The 23,405-nt window shown below is 45.0% G+C and overlaps 1 protein-coding gene across 1 annotated transcript in view; it reads right to left on the bottom strand.

Moving 5' to 3' along the window:
• Positions 1 to 23,405, bottom strand: part of GAS6 (growth arrest specific 6) — a 44,091-nt gene that overhangs the window by 1,886 nt on the left and 18,800 nt on the right. The window contains exons 5-14 of the mRNA XM_054823005.1: positions 19,403 to 19,525; positions 17,722 to 17,841; positions 15,996 to 16,121; positions 14,706 to 14,827; positions 13,819 to 13,937; positions 13,232 to 13,421; positions 6,525 to 6,689; positions 4,825 to 4,993; positions 3,047 to 3,219; positions 2,116 to 2,344 (exon numbers count right to left, since the gene is read on the bottom strand). Of these exons, the coding sequence (XP_054678980.1) occupies positions 2,116 to 2,344; positions 3,047 to 3,219; positions 4,825 to 4,993; positions 6,525 to 6,689; positions 13,232 to 13,421; positions 13,819 to 13,937; positions 14,706 to 14,827; positions 15,996 to 16,121; positions 17,722 to 17,841; positions 19,403 to 19,525 (1,536 nt within the window). The remainder of the gene's footprint in view (positions 1 to 2,115; positions 2,345 to 3,046; positions 3,220 to 4,824; positions 4,994 to 6,524; positions 6,690 to 13,231; positions 13,422 to 13,818; positions 13,938 to 14,705; positions 14,828 to 15,995; positions 16,122 to 17,721; positions 17,842 to 19,402; positions 19,526 to 23,405) is intronic.

Genomic DNA, 23,405 nt, shown 5'->3' with positions numbered 1-23,405 from the left:
TTAAGAGAAGGGGACATCTGTGTTGTAGTGCCTCACATAAATGAAATGTCTGAGTTTTGACTCAGACAAAGTTGACAGCGTTGGTGTAATGGCTTGAACACTCATCTAAGGAATCACGCAGATTGCTGCTACGTGTGCCACAGGGCTGAATGAAAGTGTGGGCTTTGAGGTGGATTTGTAAGATACTACCAAAGAGAATTTAAAAAAAAAAAATATTTTCTTTGTGTTATAATTTCAAATCAGGTCAAATATTTAATTTTCTGTTATGACCAGAAATCGATGTCTGAAATGTGGTCCTGTAAAGACTCAGGCTTGTTTAAAGGCTTCTTCACCTGGTGGTATACACATTGCCTGGAAAAGCAACTATGCATTATATAAATTACATAATTTAGGATTTACCAGACTGAATATACCATAGCAAAGGTAGTATATGCCTATATGTTCCCTCTTATTTCTTGAAACTCTAAATATTTCTTCCACATCTGCAATATTGTCTGTACTTGGGATAGGACATACCACATATTTTGACCCAGAATTCTTTCTTTAATTGTGGCAAATGGAATAAAGACATTAATTGTGACTACTATACTTTGTTTTTTCCACAGGGTATGGAAGTAGGGAAAAACCAAAAATGACATAATGTTTTCAAAATTTGAATGAGCCAAACTCAGATCTGACCATTTGGTATAGTTATTTAACCCAGAGTGATGAATCCAGCCAAAGTGTTGAAATGTTTATTCGTTTGGCAAATGACAAGGTTTCTCGAAGCAGAAAGTGCTGGGTTCCTCTCAATGGCAAAAGCAGACCACAGGCAGAAATTCCCATTGCTGAGCAGAACAAATCAAAGGGGGAAAGTAGCTAAATCTACAGAAGCCAGCTGGGTCTAAACAGCCATAGCTATGATATCTCATACTTAGTTCTAGCTAATTAAAAACTGCTTCACCCAGCACAGTTACTCTAAGCGAACCACAGAGAACTCGGGACAGTGACAGAATGGGATTGTTTTCTGAGCTGTGAAAGTCTCTGCTGTGCATTTGAGAGCTGCTTGGAATAAAGCAGGCAACCTGTCTTCCCTGTGCAATGGCCAGCTCGGACAATTCCATCCGACACTGGGAGATGCCACATTTGGGGATTCAGTGTTGTTCCTGCCAGTGTGTGAACGTCCCAAACTATGTGGCCTCCCCCTTTTAGGTGTGACTAGGAGTCATTTACGTCATCGGCGTAAATACTCCGTAAACTCTTGCTCATGGTGGGAACCGTCACGCCATGTGTCCTGGCACAGACGGCACCTCAGTCACCCTGTTCCAGCCTGACTGCTTCAGTACCTACCAAGAGGCCAACACTGCTGCTCCTCCCTTGCTTGGGCAAGTAAGGACAAGATTTTGCTTAGCTGCTGGCAACAAAATAGGATGTACTGCTGTGCATCAGGGAGTTAAGTGTTTCCTTAACTGCATTCCTCAGCAGTAGGGACTGATAAACCAGTTCAGCCAGAACAAAAAACAAACTCCCAAACTTGGCCAAAATTCATAAGTTGGATGAAAGTTTGATCTTCGAGGTTCGGAAGACAGGAGCAAGCTGACCTCCCACAAGAAGCCCTGCTGTTGCTGAAAAGCCAGCAGAACTATAAATGGTGGTAGCCCTTTGGTTGTGCCCTACCTACCCTCTGCTGGGAGGAAATCTGTTAATTGCGTAGTGCTGTGATCGGTTCAAAGAGAACATCAGCCAGGGAAAATCACCACACTGGGCTTCCCAAGCTTCAGTCAAAACAGTGTGTGGTCCAGCTCCTATGGATTTTACCAGGTTTAAGATAATGACCCTGCTTACAGCTATCCTTCAGATAAACCATTCCTATTGCTGGCCAAGCAAAACCTCCTCTTTCTATTTTTGCCTCCAGCTGTCCTCAGGAGGACACAATCATTCCAGCAAAAAAAAATAATTGTCAAGCACACCCTCACATCTGTTAAGCTCCCATGCCTGCGTTGCAGACAAAGCCTGCTCAAGCAGAAACAGAGAAGGAGGCTCCCAGGTTGAATGAACGGAGACAGTTTTCCTGACTGCCAGCTCAGCAAGGTGAGCTGGGAGTCTGTAGTCCATGCTACAAAACCGGATGCTCACCTGGCAATCCTCCCACGTATGTCTTCACTGTTGACTGCAGAGAGCTCTCCAAGATGTCCAGGCTGTCCTCTAACTCAGAGATGCTTAGTTCACTCTCTCCCGCTTTCCCATCTACCCTCAGGGATAGGTGATCTTTCTTGAGGAGGATGTCCACAGAGTGTTCCTTCTTATCGCAGAGATTTATTGCCAGTCTGGACACAACTGTGTTCTCCAAGGCCACGATGATAAACTGGGCAGCAGGGGAAAGAAGAAAAAAGAGGCAGTGAGCAGAAATATACCTAGTCACAATGACGCCACTGTGGCCTTGTTTACAAAGATTTTGCAGGGCCACCAGCGAATTAGCTTTATTACTATTGCTGATCGTGTTCTGAGCTCATCTGCATAGATGAAAAACCAATGAACCAGTGGGACTAATTGTTACTTGCAACCACTGTCTTCTCAGAGAGAATTCCTAGTGGGTCTTAAAGAGGTTACTATATTGCACTGGAACCAAATAGACTAGAGCTGCTCGTTGGCTCGTGGGTTTTAGTGAAATCATTCCTGATTTACACTCATGTAATGCCAGAATCCAGCCCTTTCGCAGCACCTGGATTGACACCTAAGCCTGTCCCTTGACTGCTTTGGGGCTGTCACTGATGACCTCCAGAGAATGGAAATTATTTGCTTATGGCATTAAGCAGCTTCTGTGCCAGAAAAAAGATAAGAAAATATGCCTGCACTCAAGATACCAGTTCCATCTTTTACCTAGACAACATTTGCAAAGAGGTCCCTCGTAGTGTCTGACACATAGCCGTAAGAGGCAGAACTTCGGTGTCAGCCAAGCACCTCAGTCTCAGACCATGTTCTGAACTGGTGGGTGCAAATAAGCAGGCAGCAAACCTGACACCTTTCAGTTCCCAGGAAACAGCAAGGAGCCTTCTCTAGGCTGTACCTGTTGTTTCAGTTTCTTTGTGGAGTGATAGTCAATCAGAGATAGCGATAAAGGGACAGATGCTTCTTCTGTAACCAGAGCAAAGAGCATGCCAGTGTCTGTTGCTGGTTGAATTGCAGCATTTACTTCTATTTCCCAACTTGTCTTGGTGTCATTTCCAGAAGAAGGTTGCACTACAGAAAAAGAAATGCATAGCATGACATAGGACTAACGGGTCAGATGGGTAGGCTGTGCAAATTCTACCTGGAGAAGAGGCTAGATGGATGAGCATATGGAGGGACTGCCACATTTCTTTTACTCAAAAAATTTCCAAAGCACCTGAACGTAAAATCAGAGAAGACAGTTTCCTCTTGTTGCCTTCTGCATTCTGCTGCCTTTCAAAATGTCAAAGGACAAGGTTAAGCTTTTTTATCACGAAGAAAGATTCAAATTCCCACGGCTGCCAATCCAACACATTCAAAGAACTGCTGCAAGATACGGCACCCAATTTTTACATTGTTCTTAACTGTCCAAAGATCACTGAGGAACACAAATCCAAATCTGACATACAGAACACATTTCTATGAAAGCCTGTCTTAACTGAAAAAGGATATAAGCATGCTACACTGATCACCTACCTAATAACTTCCTGATCACCAACCTCTCAGAAGCATGGGATGTTTTATCTCACCTGCAGAACTCAGAATTAAACTGTCTGGCATCTTTCTTACTGACCCAGTGTGCTTGTAATTTCAAAGGTGATGCTGACTACAACGAAAAATTTCAATACTGTTTCTGCAACCTTGCTTCACAGTAGCATTAGCTATCCTGGTTTGCCACATCTTGAAATTCAATAAATAAGTTTTTTAAAAAACTTACTGTTACCAAAAAAACCCCAAAAAACCCACCAAAAACAAAAAAAGAGGAGGATTATTGTTTGTAGAAAAAAAATATAAAAATATGGGTGCTGAGGACTCATCTCTGCTGAATCCTGTCATTTGCATTTCAGATGCTGCATTGTTGCTGTTTTTCAGCTTTTGAATCCATGCAGTAAATGAGACAACAGACACCTGGTACTCCCTAAGTTACAATGGCACAGCAGAAAAATCCACATAACGATGCACAGAAGGCTTCTGCAGAGGAGGACTTGCACACAAAACTAAAATAGATAGTTGGCATTTGTATGGGTTTAAAAATACTGACAGTTGATCGCACGTATAAACAAACAGGATAATCCAGAATAAAGAAAAGGTGTCTTTCTGAGTGCTAAATTAGTATGGCCAGGTTTGGTTTGAAAGTTGTTATTACTGTATCTGGGCCAATTGCATTCAGCTCGTATCAGAGATACACTTAGTCTGTTTGTCCCAAGTGTAACGAATCCCACCCAATGATTACAAGTGAATCTGATCTTGGACATTTTGCTACAGACAATATTGATTTTCCGTCCACCATAAACTCAAGATATAGCCCTTCCTATTTAGGAGAAAACCGTGGATAGTGCTGGAACGGGCTACGCTGCTGACAGAGGGATGTGAAGCCCCTGACGCTGAAGATGAGCTGGAGCCAGCCTGGATGTGAAATGCGTTACTGGAGCTACACAGAGAGAACGTAATCCACGCTGGGCACCCTACATGGGCCTTCCTTCACTATGAACCACAAGTTTAGCTATTCCCTCTCCTCCCACAGCTGCCAGCCTTTTCTGCATTGATCAACACCGAGCCTGGCATACGTCTTAAGTTTTAAACTGTATGGTTAATGGCAGGACAACAGGTCAGAAATAAAAAAAATAAAGTACTTACCATAAGTAAGATTAAACACAGCAAAACCTCGGCCAGGATAGAAAGACCCTCGTCCTGCTACAGAAAAGCACTGCATCTTTTCATTCATCTTTATGGTCTCTTGGATAGTGGTGTCCTCCCCATTCAGCCAGTTCCATGCCCGCATGCAACCATCCAGCCGAGGGTTTATCTAGGAAGATAAATCAGTATCTCACGCCTCAAACAACTATTCAGTGAAGAATAATGGATTTCGGGTGCAGAGGAATACTGAGTCATATTATGATACTAAATAGGAGCAATTATTTTAGCGTGTTATGCAGATGCAAACCAATTGGTGGCAACCCCAGTCCTGCAACCCCAAGCAAGTGGTCAGCATTCCCCAGGAAAACCCTGAGCTCAGCTTGTCTCCACAGGAGAGAAGGGCACCAGCTAATGCAGGTGCTGATTCGGTTGTATTGATTCTGTTAGCTCCTCTACATGCTGCACATCATTAGTGCAATTTACTTCTAAAGCTCTGTAGCCAAAGCCATGTAACACCCGTATCCCTGTACTATGAACGCTGGAGGCCAACTTGAAGTTAAAAAAACCTCCAATCCTCTGCGTCATTGCAAACAGCCTTCATGACACACAAGATGTTGGACCTGATCATGGTATAAATTGTTGGGTTCTGGCCGAAGGGAGGGGTGCCTGAGCCACCAGATGGGCATGCCACTCCGTACACACCTTGTTCCTTCCAGCTTCTAGCTATGCCATCCCCTACCAAATGTCAGCATTAAAATATGAGACAGTATGTAAGGAGAAGGCTCCTTGCAAAGCGTCTAAATCAGCACCATTACCGCCAATTAACTGAAACAGAGAGAGAATTAAGTGTCTGAGCCAGGATAAAAACCTCGGGAGTTTTTGGCTCTCAATCCCATATTGAGACCACACCCCGAGCTTAATGTTTCAGACAAGCAGTGGCCCTGAATGACTTCTTGCGAGGAACAGGAGCTTCCTCAGCTGCTGCACTCCCAGTCAGAGCCGCAAGCCTGTCACCTCATTTAGAAATAGAGAGATGCCAATTTGGGTTTCAAGGTGCCAACTCTGTGTGTGGTGGACATTCCAAACAGCCTGAGCAGCAGCTATTTCAGACACACAGCAATCATCCAATCTCACCCAAAGAGTGCCTTAACTTTTATTTGTATGCCCTATCTGCTTGAATTAGGAGGAAATAAAGAAAAATAAGCTTCTGTTTTTTCCTTGGGTCTTACTGAACTGAAAGAGCAAAAGCAAGCAGCAAAACTGTGATACAATATACATGAAGCACAAACTTTGGGCACAAAAAGTGCCCCCAACGCTGTTTCCAGACCTAGTGGGCACAACGGTTCCCTCACACAGCGCTGTGGCCGCTGACCCACCGGAGCCACTCGTGGTCTCCAAGCCAGCATGGCCACCGTTAATTTTGCTACGTGCTCCAGTTTTGCTGTGTCCTAGTTCTGCAGGCCAAGGGTGGGATACATCTCGCCCAAACTTATCAATCAAAAAATCAGGAGTCTCACCTTTGCTACTGCCTTAGGCTCCCTCTATAGTCAATGGAGAGAAAGCTGTATCCAGAAGGTGTTAATTCCACCTGTTTCGGGGCAGGCTGAACTGCTCTCAGGAAGGACCTACATTACCCCAAGAGAAGATGAAATCAAGCCCTTCAGGCATGCAAAACAACATGAGGATGCTGCCATACTTACCGGTAGAATAAGGTCCTTTGTTTTGAAAGGAATGCCTCCTACTGTCAAATTCAGCTGATACAGTCCTTTGTCTAGAGTAAACAGATCCCCTGAGACAGCTATTTTCATAACTGCATCCCTGTTGACCTTTATAACCAAACTTCTTTCGAGTTCTTCAACAGAGATCTGAAAAAGTAAAATTGCAAATAGAATAAGTCAGTATAAAAAAACCCCTCAATATCTTCAGCCTCAACTAAAGGACAGACACCACCAGTGAAATCCCCAAGATAGAGAAATATTTTCTGTCCCCAAGCCTCTTAAGTTACATTCCACCTTGATATGTAAATCTTTACTCTAAAATGCCACCTGGGGTTGCCCTAATGGCAAAGACAGCCCAGCTACTTCAAAACACCTACACAAAAATACGAGTGAATTAACTACATGACATTTGCAAGTTGCTCTATGCAAAGTGTAAATGCAATAATGAGTAATTAATGAGAAACTTCCTATTGCAATTGCACGTGAAAGGAAAAGCTGGAAAGACAGATCAGAAGATGTCTTTTGTTGGACCTGTGAAAGATAAAGCAGAAGCCTTCAAGCCACACTAAGTCTGGTCTTTTAATACTGACCCCTGAAAAAAGAACTATAGAAGACGTCGTATTTGGGAGGGCAATAAAAATCCGTAATAGGCAATAATTTTTCTCTCAGAAGGTCTCTGCATGTTCTACCTCCACGTGTCTGAACAGCTACATCTAGGAAGATTTTATCACTACTGAAATTTTGAAAAAAATTCATAATTTTAATTATGACTAGGCTGCACAGAGAAGCTCTATAAAGCAGCCAGCTCTGCAGAGGGCGAGGAGGAGGTGAAGCACAAAGCTGACACGCAGCAGGCTGCTGAACAGCAGCACAGATGCTGCACCCTGGCACCTGGGTCCTGCTACCAATGGGGCGTTCTGTGGCTGTAGCAGAAGACACCATCTTTCTTCCTGCAGAGAAGAAGAAAGGAGCACACCTCTGCTATTTCATTATCTTCAACACAGCACTCCTTCCCACTCCGTGATGGACACCCCACCTACCCACTCTTCATCCATATAGCTTTCTTCCCTGGGACACCCAGATGCTGCCTCCATCAGTGAGCCGCTGTATAGAACCAAGTATCTATTTCAGTGGCTGTTTAGACTTGTTCTTCCCTCTCCCTGCTAGTAGGCCAAGTCATGGGCATCGCTCTCTTTGCATTTTGAGAGCAGCTGCCCCAAAACTGTTTCCATCAGCCATGCTGAGCTGTCACTCTGTGGCTGTCATGTAAAGGATGAGAGGGCTGAGCAGGGTTGATGACAGGGTTGGATACTCCCTGGGACTGCAGTCTTCAGTAATGAAGATTAAGGGAATTTGATAGTTGAAAAGATTATTCACAGAGTATCATTTTTTTTTCCTTCTCCTGTGGATTCCAGTACAGTCTGGTTTATATTGCTAAAACACTGTTTACACCTGGTGTGTTGCTCCGTGTTGTATCCTACAGGATATGAATTTACTTGTCTGAAGCTTGCTTGTTTAAAGTGGCATCTACATCTCCCCACTGCGTTCTGCGGAGACACAAGAGCCAGTCTCAAACAGGCTTTTTTGGGCATTGGCGGGCTGTAAAGTCCACTCAGTGGGTGGGAACATAAGCCCACGGGTCCTGGCAGCCACAGCCCAACTGGCTTAGGGACACTGGCTGTCTAGCTAAAAACTCACTCGGACGCTTCTGCTCGTTGCGGCGGTCACCGCTGCCCTAATGCGCCGGGGTACAGAGCGCCGCAAGGAGCTGGCACAGACCATCTCCCTGCTCCTAGCACGGATCGTGGGCAGCCATGGAGCAAACTGGAACGGGGCAAAGCCGGCTGCAGCAATGCCCCGACTGTGCTTCCTCAGTGAAGAAATTCTGCAACTCGCAGAGCCAGCAAAATTCACGGCCATCTAAAATCGTGTTAGATTGTGTAGTAAGTAATTACATATACATTTTTAAAAATTAGTCTGAGTTCTTAGCTGCTTCTGATCATTAATAGAAACAAACCCACATCAGTGGCAGCTTCCACAGGAGAAGGAGTTAATCCCCATAGAAGCTCTTAACAAATTCTGGTTTAGGAAATTACATTCTGCCTACTTCACTCTGCCCTCTGGCAGTTTCAGCTGCGGTTCCTTATATTCAAAACTTAATTGCTGGTGCACCACCATCACCTGCAAACCAAAAAGGGGAAGCATTTGGGTAGTTAGCAGAGTGCCCTGATTCCCTCCTCCTGTTGCACGGAGTAGCTAGCTGCCGCCTGCCATGGTGTGCTCGGGGACAATCAGGCGGGCAGTGCTCGTAGCTAAGGGGTCCCATACGGTTAGCCATAAGGGCAGTCAGCTTTGCGTTTTGGATTCATGCCCTGGATAACTCAGAGCACGCAGCCAGCCTGTCGGCTCTTTGCTGAAAAGCGAGTGGACAGCACTGAAAAGGGACGAGACTGCAGGCAGCCACGGGGTTAAAGCCAAATACAAATCTGCTTGCAATTGCTTAACCTCCAGTTCTGACATTTAGCAGTGCAGGTAGGTTATTATTTTTGCTAACCATACTGTCCACATGCCAGTACTAAACTAAACACTGAAAATAAGACTAAATGATGGTTTTTTTTCAGACATGCAAAACAAACAGAAGGCGAGTGTGTTCTCTGTTACCATCAGTTCATACATGCCACTTCATCCAGCTGGACTGCATACAAATAACTACATTAAAAGTTTTTCCTGAGCCTTGCTTGTGTTTTCAACGCTGGGAATGATCATTTAAAAATAGATTAGGAGGGATCAACATCAGAGAAAATGCCTAGGTAGAAATATTGGCCTGAAGTTTTGCAAATGCCTTCATATTTCCATAAAAGATGAAGCTTTTACTCAAGAGACCAAACAGTGCTGGCGTTTTTTCTCATGTTTTGCTTCTAAATAGCCATTGTTTTTTCATCTGCTGAAAGTTAAATCATAAAATTACTATTTTTTCACAACCCCTATAAAGTTCTTACCAGCATCCAAACTCCACTGTTCTAGGTCTAACCAAAACTAAGGGCCTGATCCTGGGCACACTGAAGTCCAGCATAAAGGTCCCAAACTGCGTTTGAGTCTGGACTGTGACCTCTGAAGGTTGTTAGAGTTGTGCTCCATAGAAGGTGAGGTTGGAAAGTGCACACAAGTCTATACATAAAATGAAATGTGTGGCTACATGTTTTATAAAAGGACACAGATAAAAAGGAATAACTCCTCCTCAGCAGGATTTCCCAAATTAAAAATCATGCCGGACAGAGGAAAAAGGAGGGAGGGGATAAAATGGAGGAACAGATTTATAGCTGTATTGCTCGGCCATACAGATTAAATGGCATTTAGAGACCAGGGGGACACTGGATGTTAAGCAGAAGAGAACAAAGTACCTGCAGGGTGGAGGCAAGCGATAAGAAAATAGAGCAGGGAAAGGAGAAATGAACAGCACCCCAGCGACGCAAGCAGCACCCCAAGCCTCAGAGGTAAGTCAACGATGAAGTCAAGAGACTAAAGGCTCCTTCCTCCCGCTGCCGTTCGTCTGTGGGTAAATCCTTCTGCCTTTGCCCGCTCTCAGGCACAGCACGAACAGTTTCACTTTGGGCGACAGTCACCAGAGCTACGGGCATCAACCTGCTCCGGGCAAGCCCCCCGTGCCAGCGCTGCACGATGCTCTCTCCTCCGCTCGCGCCGCGCCGTGCCTCCGGCAGCTGCCAGGCCCCGCTCAGCCCAGGCGCAGGGCAGCACCGCTGGCTGCGGGGGCACCTCTGCCCCCCCTCCGGCGTGGCTCCCCTCCACCTGCACCGCACAGCACCCACAGCTCCGTCCGCGTTGTCCCAAAAAGCCTTGGGAAGAGTTTCCAGGGGATTTATACAATCTCTAAAAAAAACCATGCTGAGAGTGCATTGCTGCAGCAACTCAGCCGGGCAATTTCTTGGTTATGCTGGTACCTGGGGATAAGAGCCCTGACACGGCTGGCTGGCACGACACTGCTAATTCTTGCCTGAAAATGATACTTTTACCATACTGCCTTCTCGCCCTGCAGAAAGCAAGCACAGTCTTTGTTTACCTTGTAATTCCCATCTGTTTGAGCACTTTTATGTTACTTGAAGGAAGAAAATATCAGATAGGAAGAAGGAAGAAATGTCAGATATCTCCCCCAAAACTAACATGGGAAAGTTTGTAATTACTTCATAACGAGGTCTAGCACTTAACAAGTATGTTACGCTCCTGTGTTAAATGGTTTAGCTCAGTAATGACTGCTTTTTGTGACTCCGAAGTCACCCCGGTGGCATCCACTCGGCTTTTCACGTCTTCAGTCACCATCCTCCCTGTGCAGGCAATTGCAATTGCCATATTTCAAATTAGCAGAACAAATCTTACAACAAAGTTAGTAAGAACTGGCTTGAGGCTTGTGTTGGGTTTGCGTGGCAAGGTTTTGGTAGCGGGGGGGCTACAGGGGTGGCTTCTGTGAGAAGCTGCTAGAAGCTCCCCCTGTGTCTGATAGAGCCAATGCCAGCCGGCTCCAAGACGGGCCTGCCACTGGCCAAGGCCAAGCCAATCAGCGCCTCTGTGATAACATATTTAAGAAGAAGAAAAACACTTGGAGAGAGAGCTTTTGCAGCCGGAGAGAGGAGTGAGAAGATGTAAGAAACTCTGCAGACACCCAGGTCAGTGCAGATGGAGGGGGAGGAGGTGCTCCAGGCGCCGGAGCAGAGATCCCCCTGCAGCCCGTGGTGAAGACCATGGTGAGGCAGGCTGTGCCCCTGCAGCCCATGGAGGAAGGATGAGGGGGTGTAGAGATTCCACCTGCAGCCCATGGAGGACCCCACGCCGGAGCAGGTGGAGGCACCTGAAGGAGGCTGCGGCCCGTGGGAAGCCCACGCTGGAGCAAGTTCCAGGCCGGACCGGTGGACCCGTGAAGAGGGGAGCCCATGCCAGGGCAGGTTTGCTGGCAGGACTTGTGACCCCGTGGGGGACCCACGCTGGAGCAGTCTGCTCCTGAAGGTCTGCACCCCGTGAGAGGGACTCCATGCTGGAGCAGGGGAACGATGAGAGGAGTCCTCCCCCTGAGGATGAAGAAGCGGCAGAAACACCGTGAGGCGAACTGACCGTAACCCCCACTCCCCATCCCCCTGTGCCGCTGAGGGGGGCAGAGGTTGAAGCCGGGAGTGAAGTTGAGCCCGGGAAGATGGGAGGGGTGGGGGGAAGTGTTTTAAGAGTTGATTTTATTTTCTCATTCCTCTACTCTGTTTTGCCTAGTAATAAATTAGATGAATTCCCTCTCTAAGTTTGGTCTGTTTTGCTCGTGACGATAATTAGTGAGTGATCTCTCCCTGTCCTTATCTCGACCCAAAAGCCTTTTGTTGTGCCTTTTCTCCCCTGTTTGGTGAATGAGGGGAGTGAGAGAGCGGCTCTGGTGGGCACCTGGCCTCCAGCCAGGGTCAACCCACCACAAGGCTATTCCTACCTGTAAAGGTACAGCATGTCATACATTTTATCTACGGCTTTGCTGAAACTCTACAGGTCTCCATTTGGAATCTAAAATTGCTTCAGTGACAGTAAAGGAACTGAATTAAACATCACCTCATCTGCTGGGAACATTACCAAATGTCACTAGTTGACAGTGAATGCACTGAAAGACTTCTTTATTTATTCATTAGAAACAAATTTTTCCCACCTTGCTTTTTTCTTTAATGTCTAATTCTGATTTTTTTAATACTAAAAAAATTTAAAACAGAAAATTATTCAGTTACCACTATCTGTATTTGTGTCATGTGTGAGTTAGGTGAGAACTTCCCACCCACTTCCCAAGAGACACATCAACTTAAAAGTCAAAAGATCAAATTTAGTAAGAAAAAAATGAAAGCGGGTGGGGGGAAGGCACAAGTGAGAAGTTGCATATATAAATTGCTAATCTAGTGTAGATCATACTACAGGATACTATTTGTGACAAGATCAGGAAAAGCAACACCCATGATGCTTCCAGAATCACCGGGAGATGTTCAGAGAGAGCATCAAGAACATGAATGCTTACAAGCTCCAAGATGCAGCGCATCATCTCGTGAGATTGCTGGGATTATGTTATTAGTAAGCAGAGACCCACTTAAGTTTCTAACAGACCCCAATATCTTTACAAGGAAAATGAACTATTTTGTATAAAAAAAGCCTGAGGGGTTTCAAAAAAGGATACTGTAGCATAGGAGATTTGTCAAGGGCTCTCTGAGCCCTGTGACTAAACAAACAAACAAACAGATGAATAAACAAAACCAGCCACACACACCATACAGCAAACAAACCACCCTTGGAAACTTCCTTAAGAGAATGGCTACTGAGTTCTTTCCCTCTTCCTCCCTTCCAACCCGCACGCAGAAGGCATGTTCTCCAACTAAGATGAAGTCATCTTAGCCCTGCTGCATCCCAGAGGCACTGGGTCTGCTCTGGCCAGGCTAGTGGCGTACAAATTAGTGATGCAGTCTAGTTTACAATGGATATAAGGTATAATTCAATTTCGTAGGAAAAATATCCTGTTCTCACTTTAGGATGTATAACGTACTGGCATGCATTGAATGGGTTGGAAAAGCATCTTCTGAAGAATACACAAAGTCTAGCTGCACTTGACAGAGCCCATCAGAAGCAAGCCAGGAAAGGGTAGGATCTCAGCAGCGGTCTGGACTCACCGTTTGCCACATGCCGTGGTTGATAAGCGGTCCGCTGCTGGTGACACGACCTATTCCGTTGTATTTCAGCTGCAGCTCTAGCCGTCCTTTGCGCAAAGCCAAGACTACCCATGTGCTGTCTTGATGGCCTCCAGCAAAGAAAAGGATACCTTCAGGATCAAAGGTTCTAAAGTCGAACTCAGCCACAAGTCTGACCGCACAGGTGCCAAGAAATAAATTAGTTACGCAGAGTTCAAAAACCACAGAGTACTTTCCATACAGATAGCATCAATTCTAGCAGTTACAAAGCTCTGTTAAAACATACTAGCTTTTAACGCACTCCTGAAAGACTTAAGCTGTGAAGACGGGTTTTAAAATAGCATAAGGATAAAGAATACATTACTCATACTTCAGTAATTATCCTAGGAGCTCTGCGGTCAAGGTTGCCTCCCTCAATTACTGGTTTGGATAATGTTTCACCTTACAGGACTCCATAATCCAAACAAATAATGATGATCATAGGACTAATTGTTATTGTAACGACTTAAGTCCATTGCGTGCATTAAAGCTGGACAGCGCGTTCGACTGTCATTCTAAATTGTCCTCACCTCGTCGGTTGTTTCCTTTTGAAGCGCAGCCTGATAACAGGAGTGCCGCTGAACATCCTCCCCAGGTACAAGGATTTAATACTTTTTCCAACAGCAAAAGGTACACATGGTATTATGTTCTATAACCAAAACACATTTTTTGAGTGCTTGTTCTCCTCACAGAGCAGACAGAGAATCAGGGAGTATGCGTCCTTTTCTCATGTAGTTGCTATACATAGAGCAGGCTACCCACTTTAATGTTTATACTGTCAAAATACAGTTGTTTTGGTACTGAGAACATTTCCTCTTTCCTTCCCTCCTCCCTCCTAACCGCCTTGAAGGAATGTTTCCCTGTTGCAAAATGAAATCGTACTCATAAGGTACAGCATAAGGTTTTCTACTGCACCACCACGCCTGCAACAAAAGACGTGCGAAGAGCTTGCTGCTGGCTGGTTTCCGCAGAGGCAGCCCGTGCCACTGAAGACCATCCACCTCAAATGCCTGGAGGACGACAGCGTCAGGTGCAAGTGCTGGTCCGTCACTTACACTGTACGTCCTGAGACCTTCGTGTCATCCTACCGGGTCTAACTCAGAAAAGCTTGTGCAGCCAGAGGTAACACACAGCCAAACAGAGGGCTGGCAGGGCTATTGCTGTCATGCTTTTTTTGGAATGGGGACAGCAGGAGCCTGAGAAGAGAGACAGTGAATTAATTCCTCCCCTAACAGGGTAACGAGACCCTTCTTTTCAGGAGAACGACTGCCCTCAGCTCACATGGCCTTGGCAATAGGATTCCCTCATGCTGGTCACTCAGCTCAAATGGCTTTGGTCCAGAGCTTCATCAGTTATTCTTAATTGCAATGTAAAGTAAAGGCCTGTTCTGCGGTTACGGCTATGAAGGCTAACATACCTCACACGTATTCATGTCCCGGGAAAGCTTCACCCCCCCTCTGCCATCGCAATGACAGGTATAACTCCCCGGCAAGTTGACACAGGTCTGTTCACAGAGCTTTTCTTCACATTCATTTATATCTACACAAAACCAGCAGAGGAGAGAGGAGAAAATAGCAACTGAGTTTGTTTAAACATTAAATGCCTGGGGGAAAAAACCGTTATCAGTGCTGTTTCGTAGCACCTTTCATTTGAGCATGCCCAAGTACTCTGTAGCCAGTACTTACCCTATGCCACATCTTTACAGGAGGGAAGAGTTAGAATTAGCATCTGCACAAATCTATTTTCACAGACAGATTCCAGCTGCCCAAAAATACACAGCAAGTCAGTGGGAAGGCTGGAAGCAGAGCTCAACTCCTTGTCTGCTGGTGCAGAGCCCTGGGCTTTAACTTCTAGACAAGACTTCCTCCCTTCAGGCCCCTTCTGCTACGCCTGTGCTGCCTGGCTCCTGCTCCTTCAACTCGGGGACCGCTTGCTTCATCGCTACTCAGCAGCTGGATCCTCAACAGACAAGTAAAAGCTGAGTTTCTCATTCATTATTTTCACTTTTTTTATTTTTTTTTTTTCCCCTTCAGCTTGTTTTTATCCTCTTTGCAAACAAGCGGAGGAAAACAAATTGCGGTGGCCCATGGGGATCTCTTCAGGCAGAGATGAACACTTAGAGCCCGGTAGGGCTGGCTGGCATGTGATTCAAGTCATTACATTAACTTAGACAAAAGGCAGGGAACAATGCTAGTTTTGGAATACTTTCAAAACTTACTCTGTTGAGAAAGCTTGCAGGCAGTGTAGCCAGCAGAACTGTGCATGGTTCCAATGCATATTAAGCTCCTAGTTCAGAGTAATACCACAAGACAGGTTCTGAAAGAACAACAGCTACTGCTCTGTTACTTTTCTTGTCCTACAAAGAGAGACAGCAACATGCACAGATGCTTCTGAGCTTCTACTGGATCTTGTACTTGTCATAAATTCAAGAAATCTCAGTATTCTGGCTCGTACAGCTTGATTCAAGTCATCGCAAAATGACTGCAAACTCAATGAACTCAATGGTGACTGCAAACTCGATGAACTCAAAAATGACCGCAAACTGCGAACTCACTCACAACTAGGGAAAGGGAACAGAAGTCCAGTGTGTAAGCAAGATTAAAAAAAAAAAAAAAAGCTTTCACTGAAACCTGAAATTAAATTTCTGGGTTTTTATAGCTTTAAATCATGTAATAAATGCTAATATGATGTTATTTCATGAGCTTACCCTGACAAGTCTTTCTCAAGTCATCGTACTTGTAGCCCGCATCACAAACACATTCGTATGAGCTTATTAAATTTTTACAATGAGCTTCTCCACAGATGTCCGCTGATGCCGTGCATTCATCTATGTCTGCAAAACAAACAATTAAGCAACACGACTTCAGATGAATATAATCACTTCAGTGTTTGTACACTGGAGTGGGCTCAGGGTCAAATGATCCCCCTATTATTTTAGTAACTGAAAATACAGTGTCTTTAAGAATCTACCTTTAGGGTTAGCTATAAGTGACTTCAGGCTTTCAAAACCAGTTGGTGTTTCTTTCTTTAAGGTATTAACCACTACTGGAAAAAAGAATGCAAAGTGAGCCAGGAGAAGAACTGTAAAACAAAACAACTCCCACAAAACAACCAAAAACCCCCCCCAGTTCGTTCTGGGGGCTGAAACTAGGTTAAAAAGCAGCAATGAGGAAAAGCGTTATGCTTTTTACCAAAACGCAGAAGGAATACACAGCCTGTGGAGCATCACAAATTTCTGTTCTCCTTCCTCTGACGAGCAAACTACCCTTTCTCATGCATTCACAAAACTAAGATCTAATTCTGCTGACCTGCAGTAGTAAAGGGGAATTGAAGCAGCCCAATTTGTCACAGAGAACAAAAAGTCATGCCTGAGAGATGTTGTGGGGTTTCACCATGAAGGCAGGCAACGGACTGAAAGTCCATAAAAACAAACAAGTGTTTTGCTGAGGTGTTAACTAATACCCAGCAAAATCCTGGTGTTGACAAAACATTTGCAGTATACTGAGAGTTCAATATTTACTTTCGCTTTCTAGTACATGCTAAAACTACAACTGCATGTTACACTTTGTGATTTTCCCACGTACGAGTGAACTGTCCTATGCTTATAGGCTACATTCACAGTGCTCCAGTGGAGAGAACTCAGGTATTATACAAATATACATACATATGAAAACAAAGGTAATTGTGAGCCCACTCGCCGTCCGCCTGTCCATGCCAACCGGCACCAGAGGACAATTCAATAGTGAAGTTGGCTCTTTTAAGTGGTTGCTCCCATTAGAAAGGAATACCATGTAATCTGTACAGTCATCTGTATAGATGTCACTTCCACCTTTAAATGGTGACACAGAAATAAAATCCTGCTCTTTGGCTTTTGCTGGTAGCATTAATATGTTGCTCTGTATGCAAACTGTTTAGAACGACGTTGTCTCGTCCATCTGTGAGAAGTATATAGACAGACTTGCCCGGTTTTTCCATCCGTATGTATCCGCATTCATTAGCTGCTGCACATATCCAAATTTAGGAAAATAAATTAAAATAAGAAACACACAAAAGAAGAACAAACGGCTCATATACTATGACACCGTGAGACTGGAAAGAATCACAACAATGCATCTGGCCAGCCCTTCCTCCTCTCAGTGTCAGGATACGAGGACTGATCAGCTAAACCAATTTAGCACAATCCAAACCACAAATCCTCTGTGAATCACGCCTGCCTTATGATATTGGAGGGTGGCACGGTGCGACCGCTGACAAGCCCCGGCACGCAGCACCCAGCGCAGCCCCAGCAGAGCGCAGCTGACAGGAGCTACCGGCAAGTCTCTGCTGGGCGAGGGAGCAGACCAGGGCCGCTCGTTGCAACCCAGCTCCCTGACATACACTCACAAGTCACTAAGCATCCTCTGAAGCAAACTGAGAGGCCCGGCAAAGCTTACCTTCACATGTTTTGCCGTCTTTAAGAGCGTAACCACTGTAGCACGAGCAACGGTAGCTGCCTAGCTTGTTGAGGCAGAGCTGGTTACAGCCGCCGTTCTGCGCTCTGCATTCATCAATATCTACATCAAAAGAAAGCGCTACAGTCAGCTTTTCACCTCTGTAAATAATCGGGAGGGTGAGAGGGGGATAGGCGTTGGAAAGGAAAAAGACCAAACAAGAAACACTATTACAGCTGCAACACAATGGTTACAAGAAGCACAAAGATTTCATTCAAACAATTCAAGTACATTAGCTCAAGTTCATTTAATAAAAAAAAAAAGACAGAGAAGGAACTGTAACTGAGTATCTCCTTCACAGCTCTGAGAATGCAGAAGAGTATCTTCAGTCACTGTGGAGGGGAAGAAGTTTGTTTGCTGAAGCAAAATAATTATAGCTAAGGTATTTTATATCATAACTAACTTTTAAAATTATACTATGACCAGTAAATTCAGGATGAAACTTTTAAATAAAACGAGAACAACATATCCTTACTACTACAGAACTCATGAGAACACAAAAAGTTTTAAGTTCACAACTACTGAGCACTGTGAGCTAAACAGCGCTGCACCGAAGTTAGCAGCGAAAGCCTGTTAAATCCAGCAGAGCCTGGGTTTCAGCCTCCATGTGCCCTACCTGCTCATTATGTCCTGCTTGTGTATGGGACTCCAGAGTTAGCTGATGGGTAGAACAGCACATTTCACGGCATTTTGTAAGAAAATGAGGGGATATGCTTCAGACCGATCAGTTGCCGAGCTCTCAAAGCTGATTGTATACTGATCAGACAACTGTCTCAAATGCTTAAATAAGCTGCTTGTGAGTGATCCCATAATCTCCCCACAATATTTACATCAGAAGGAGAGGCTTTGGATCTCCTGCTGTCTTGGTTGCCACAACTCTGGACTGGCTGAATGTGATTTCTCGCAATTACTTAATACTGGCAGGCAGAAAAGCAGTGGCCCTGACAGGAAGCTTTGCAGGCAGAAAGACAAGGAAACCAAAAAACAAGTGGAGGGAAGAGAACTCCAGTGTTTCATAAAGGAATACAGAAAGCCCTCTTGGGGTCTGGAACTCCTTGCACAAATAACTTCTGCCTGAATATTCTCTTTGGAGTTGGTGGAAATACACAGTGGGACGTAAGTGGACGTGGAATAAAGTTCCTATTAGCGAGGAGGCTTTAACAGATGGATTTCATCAGCTTGTGCATCATCAGAGTCAGACCCCAACTGCCTGCTGAAAGTCACTGTTCCCATTGCAGGGGTGCTAGAAAGGAAGATGGGACAAATTCTCAGGCTCTGCAGTTTGTGATCTGTCACATCAGGGTTAACAGCAACAGTTGAGGCAGTTCTGCTTGAAAAGGCACCATAACTCTACTTCTGCTGCCCCTTTCAGACAGGTGGGACAAAAAGTTGGAGCATAACTTCTTAGATTACCTTGCCAAGCTGAGATCCATTAAAGACATATAAAAAATGTTGACGTGCCAGAGTTATGTGATTCACAGAAGGGTAAAGACACAAGCGGTGTGTAACCCAGGTTCAATTCTGTGACTTCTGAATTGTGCAGTGCGGTATCAGCGACCATTTCAGAATACAGCAAACCCAATACATCTTTGTTACAGGTATAAAGATAACGAAACCCACTTACCTTTATCACATGTTTTTCCCTGCCAGCCATGCTTGCATTCACAATAGAAGTCCCCCTTGAGATCTTCACATCTGACAGTCCCCTCTTTGTGACAAGGATCAGGAGAACACTGGTTTGGCAAATCTGATTTATATAAGGAATAAAACAACCAGAAGAAAACAGAACGATACATTGAAGTCACTGACAACCAGGTGTTTCACTCTCATTAAAAGTCAAGAAGCTTAACCGGTAATGGGGAACCACTATCAGAAATACTCACACCTGGCAACACTGGAAGCTAATTCTTAGTGCTCACATGCCAAACAAGCTGTGCCAGGAATTTTGCAGAGCACATGCAGCAGAATTCATTTCATTGCAAAAGGGAGTGAGCTACCACCCCCGTATCTGAAGGGCACATCCTGAAAGAAACAACTCAAAGTAGCTCATTTTAACGAAAGTTAATTCTGCTCTCCCTAGTTTTGGAGAAAACAGAAAGCAGGTAGCAACTAAAGTACTCAAGGAAGGACGGGCACTCTTTTCAACTACTTTTGGTAGTTCAACTGAGGATCTTCCCAGGGCTGATAGATTTGTTGCTAGCAAAGGTTGATATTTTAAATTTTTGTTAGAGCTGTCCAACTTAGGCTTTCGTATTACGTAGAATGAGAATAAAAAAGAAATACCAATGCGTTAACAGCATAAGAATAGCAAACCACTAATCCAGTTTACAGACAGCACAATGTTCCTATGGGGCCAACACAGTAAAGTCTGCCACTGATTTTTAAGCCAAGTTCCAATAGTTGGCAATGGATTTTCTCCAAAGGAAAGTAGCAAGAGACTAGTCAACATAATCTGGGGAGGACTGGAGGAACAAATACCAAACTTCATGTAACTGCTCAATGAATGGAAGTCACCTGTCCAAATTCACCTACCCACCTATTTACAGAACACCCAGGGACAGTGCTTTGCAGAGATAGCTAAAGGAAGGATGACAGAATACCCTTGTCCCCACAAAAAAATGAGTTGGTAGCTATCGTGTAGTAGTAACCAGTTACACCAGTGTTCTAGGTGAGTGATTTTTCAAAGAACATGAATGTGTTAACTGTTTCCACAACCTTAACCAAAAGGAACAGTGGAGAAGCTCATTCTGTAGACTGCAAAGCTCACGTAGTCAGAGGGCCTTTCCATTTACACGTCCCCTCCCAGCAGTGGGGTTCAGGAGAGACAGGGCACTTCTGCAGACCTTCTACACTTGGGTGAACTTTAGTCACAGTCCAGTTAGCCACGGATGCCACCTTTTACAGAGAACATTTGAACCTGACCAGAGCCATAGCAAACCTGAATGAATGTATATTCACAATGACTGACCTTCTACAGTGCAGCAGTTAAACGGTCAGTCCCACTGTCCTTTGTGCTCACCAGCACAGGGAATGCATTGAAAAAGGAAGTCCTATGACATGAACGCATGATGTCCAGGCTTCTCTTCTGATGAACATACATGGCAGCTTCTGGTGCCTGCACAGCTGTGCCCCCAGACTGGGGGTGGCACAGTGTATTGGGTTTGTGTGGCAAGGTTTTGGTAGCAGGGGGGCTACAGGGGTGGCTTCTGTAAGAACATGCCAGAAGCTTCCCCCGTGTTCAACAGAGCCAATGCCAGCCGGCTCCAAGAGGGACCCGCTGCTGGCCAAGGCCGAGCCCATCAGTGATGGTGGTAGCACCTCTGGGATAACATACTTAAGAAGAGGGCAAAAGAACAAATTGGGCAACGGCAACTGCAGCTGGAGAGAGGAGTGAGAATACGAGAGAGGAACAGTCAGTGCAGAAGGAGGGGACAATAAATTAAATTAATTTTCCCCAAGTCAAGGCTGTTTTGCTCATGATACTAATTGGTGAGTGATCTATCCCTGTCCTTATCTCAACCTATGAGCCTCTTGTTATATTTCCTCTCCCCAGTCCAGCTGAGGAAGGGCAGTGACAGAGCAGCTTTGGTGGGCACCTGCCCTCCAGCCAGGGTCAACCCACCACACACAGCTACAAAGCAATGATTCTGCTCAATTCTGCTGGTGCATGATAAGAGGAACTGTTGGCCCCTGCTGCAGCTAGCAGTCTTTAAAGGAAGAACTACTATCATTAACAATGTTTTCTGCAATCCTACAACCTTGGCAACACATCCTCACTACTCAGCAGAAACCCAGTTCAGTCCAGACAAAAGGAAGAATTTACAAAAAGTGGACAGACAGGTACATTTAGAGCACCTGATCAGCAACAGCCCTCTGCAGACAAGTTTGGTCTATGATACTAGATTTGCAGTGCAAAAAGTGCTCAGTGAGTACACAGTAAGTGAGCAGTGGCAGCAATGACCCCTTTTCATACACTGGTTCTGCTGAGACCAACGTCCAGTAGACCAACGTCCAGTTCAGACTCTTCAGGATATTCTGAAACAGGACTTGTGAACTGATGGGCATATGGGGTGGCAAGGAGGCATGTAGGGAGAGGAATTGTTTGTAGATTAGTAGCCCCATCAGACTTCTCAAATTGAGAGAAGAATTGGATTAACTCCTACTTTTGTCAGGATTATACTGCTTCCACATGTCTCTTCTTATTTTCCTCTGTGTGACCCTGAAAGTCACCTTCATGACAGGCTGCTTTGAAAAAACTTTTAACGTTGCTGTGAGTGCAGGTGGAAGCAGCTCCCTTTGAGGTCTTATAAAGCACTGAACAGCATTTTTGTTTGCACTGACTGCCTTAGATTTGAATCTCAGTAATCACAGAGTGGTTGAGGTTGGCAGGCACCTCTGAAGGTCATCTGGTCCAACCCTCCTGCTCTAGCAGGGACACCAAGAGCTGGTTGCCCAAGACCATGTCCAGATGGCTTTTGAATATCTCCAAGGACAGAGACCGCACAACGTCCCTGGGCAACCTGTGCCAGTGCTGGGTCACCCTCACAGGGAAAAAGTGTTCCTGATGTTCAGGCGGAACCTCCTGTGTTTCAGTTTGCCCTACTGCCTTTTGGACTTTCAGTGTGCCTTTTGGACAGCCATTAAGATTGGTGCTATGTTAGGTGTAAAAATAAGGCAAGAGCATATGCTCAAATGTTGGATAGCATTTGTGTTACAGTTATCAAGAAAAAGTGGTCAGATTCTTGTGCTGCACTGCACACTGAATTACTAATTTCATATTTCTTTACATTTATCGCATAGTACAATATAAAAGTTTTCACCACTCTTTTTCTCTGTAGGGTATTTAATTGAGCTTTGGACATAAGGACTGTCTAGTGCGAGTTCAAAACCTATGACAAATGTACCTGTCCACTATGCATACATTTATAACAAAGATTCCACTGTTCTTCTGAAGAGGACTAACAGATGCCAGAAATCAGCAGATGATTTGCAATGGCTGTCATTAAATATAGTGGGCTGAATCGAGCAGGACAAAAATAGATGAAGCGAAGAAAGGAGCTCTATAAAAGGTTATAAAGGATCGCAAATCTCCACAACTGAAAGAATTTGCATTTCAAGTTGTGATTTCATCCACCTCTGCCAAAACACAGTAGTTCCATCCAATCTCTCCCTTCAGGTTCTTCTCTGCAACCAGCGCAGCTTCAGCCTCTAGCTAGGGCCATGCCATCCAGAGCCTCAGCAAGGCGTTCCATCGTGGACACGGGAGGAGAGAGCCAGAGCGCTGATCAGGAAGGGAGTGTGACTTGGCCAAAGAAATGCCAATCGTCAGCATTTCATCTTGATGCTCAGAAGCTAGTGCCTGGGAAAACTCTACAGGAAAAGCATGGCTACACAATTCTAAGAGCCTCACAGAAATAACCATCCACTCACCGCAAACAAGGCCTAATTAATTATCTTTCTGCCTCACCAGTCCAGCTGTGCAGATGTGGGGCAAAGCCAGAGCCCAGGCAGAGGCCAGGCCACACAAAAGAAAACAGAGCTACACGGGCTGTCTGAACATCCACCTGCCAGAACAGCTCCCGGTAAATCACCGCCCAGTCGGCACACCGCTGGAGGTGGAGGAGTCG

Source organism: Grus americana, chromosome 1 (assembly GCF_028858705.1).
Source record: "Grus americana isolate bGruAme1 chromosome 1, bGruAme1.mat, whole genome shotgun sequence".
NCBI lineage: Eukaryota > Metazoa > Chordata > Aves > Gruiformes > Gruidae > Grus > Grus americana.
The sequence above is the reverse complement of the archived record's forward strand: the minus strand, read 5'-3'. Positions and strand labels throughout refer to the sequence as shown.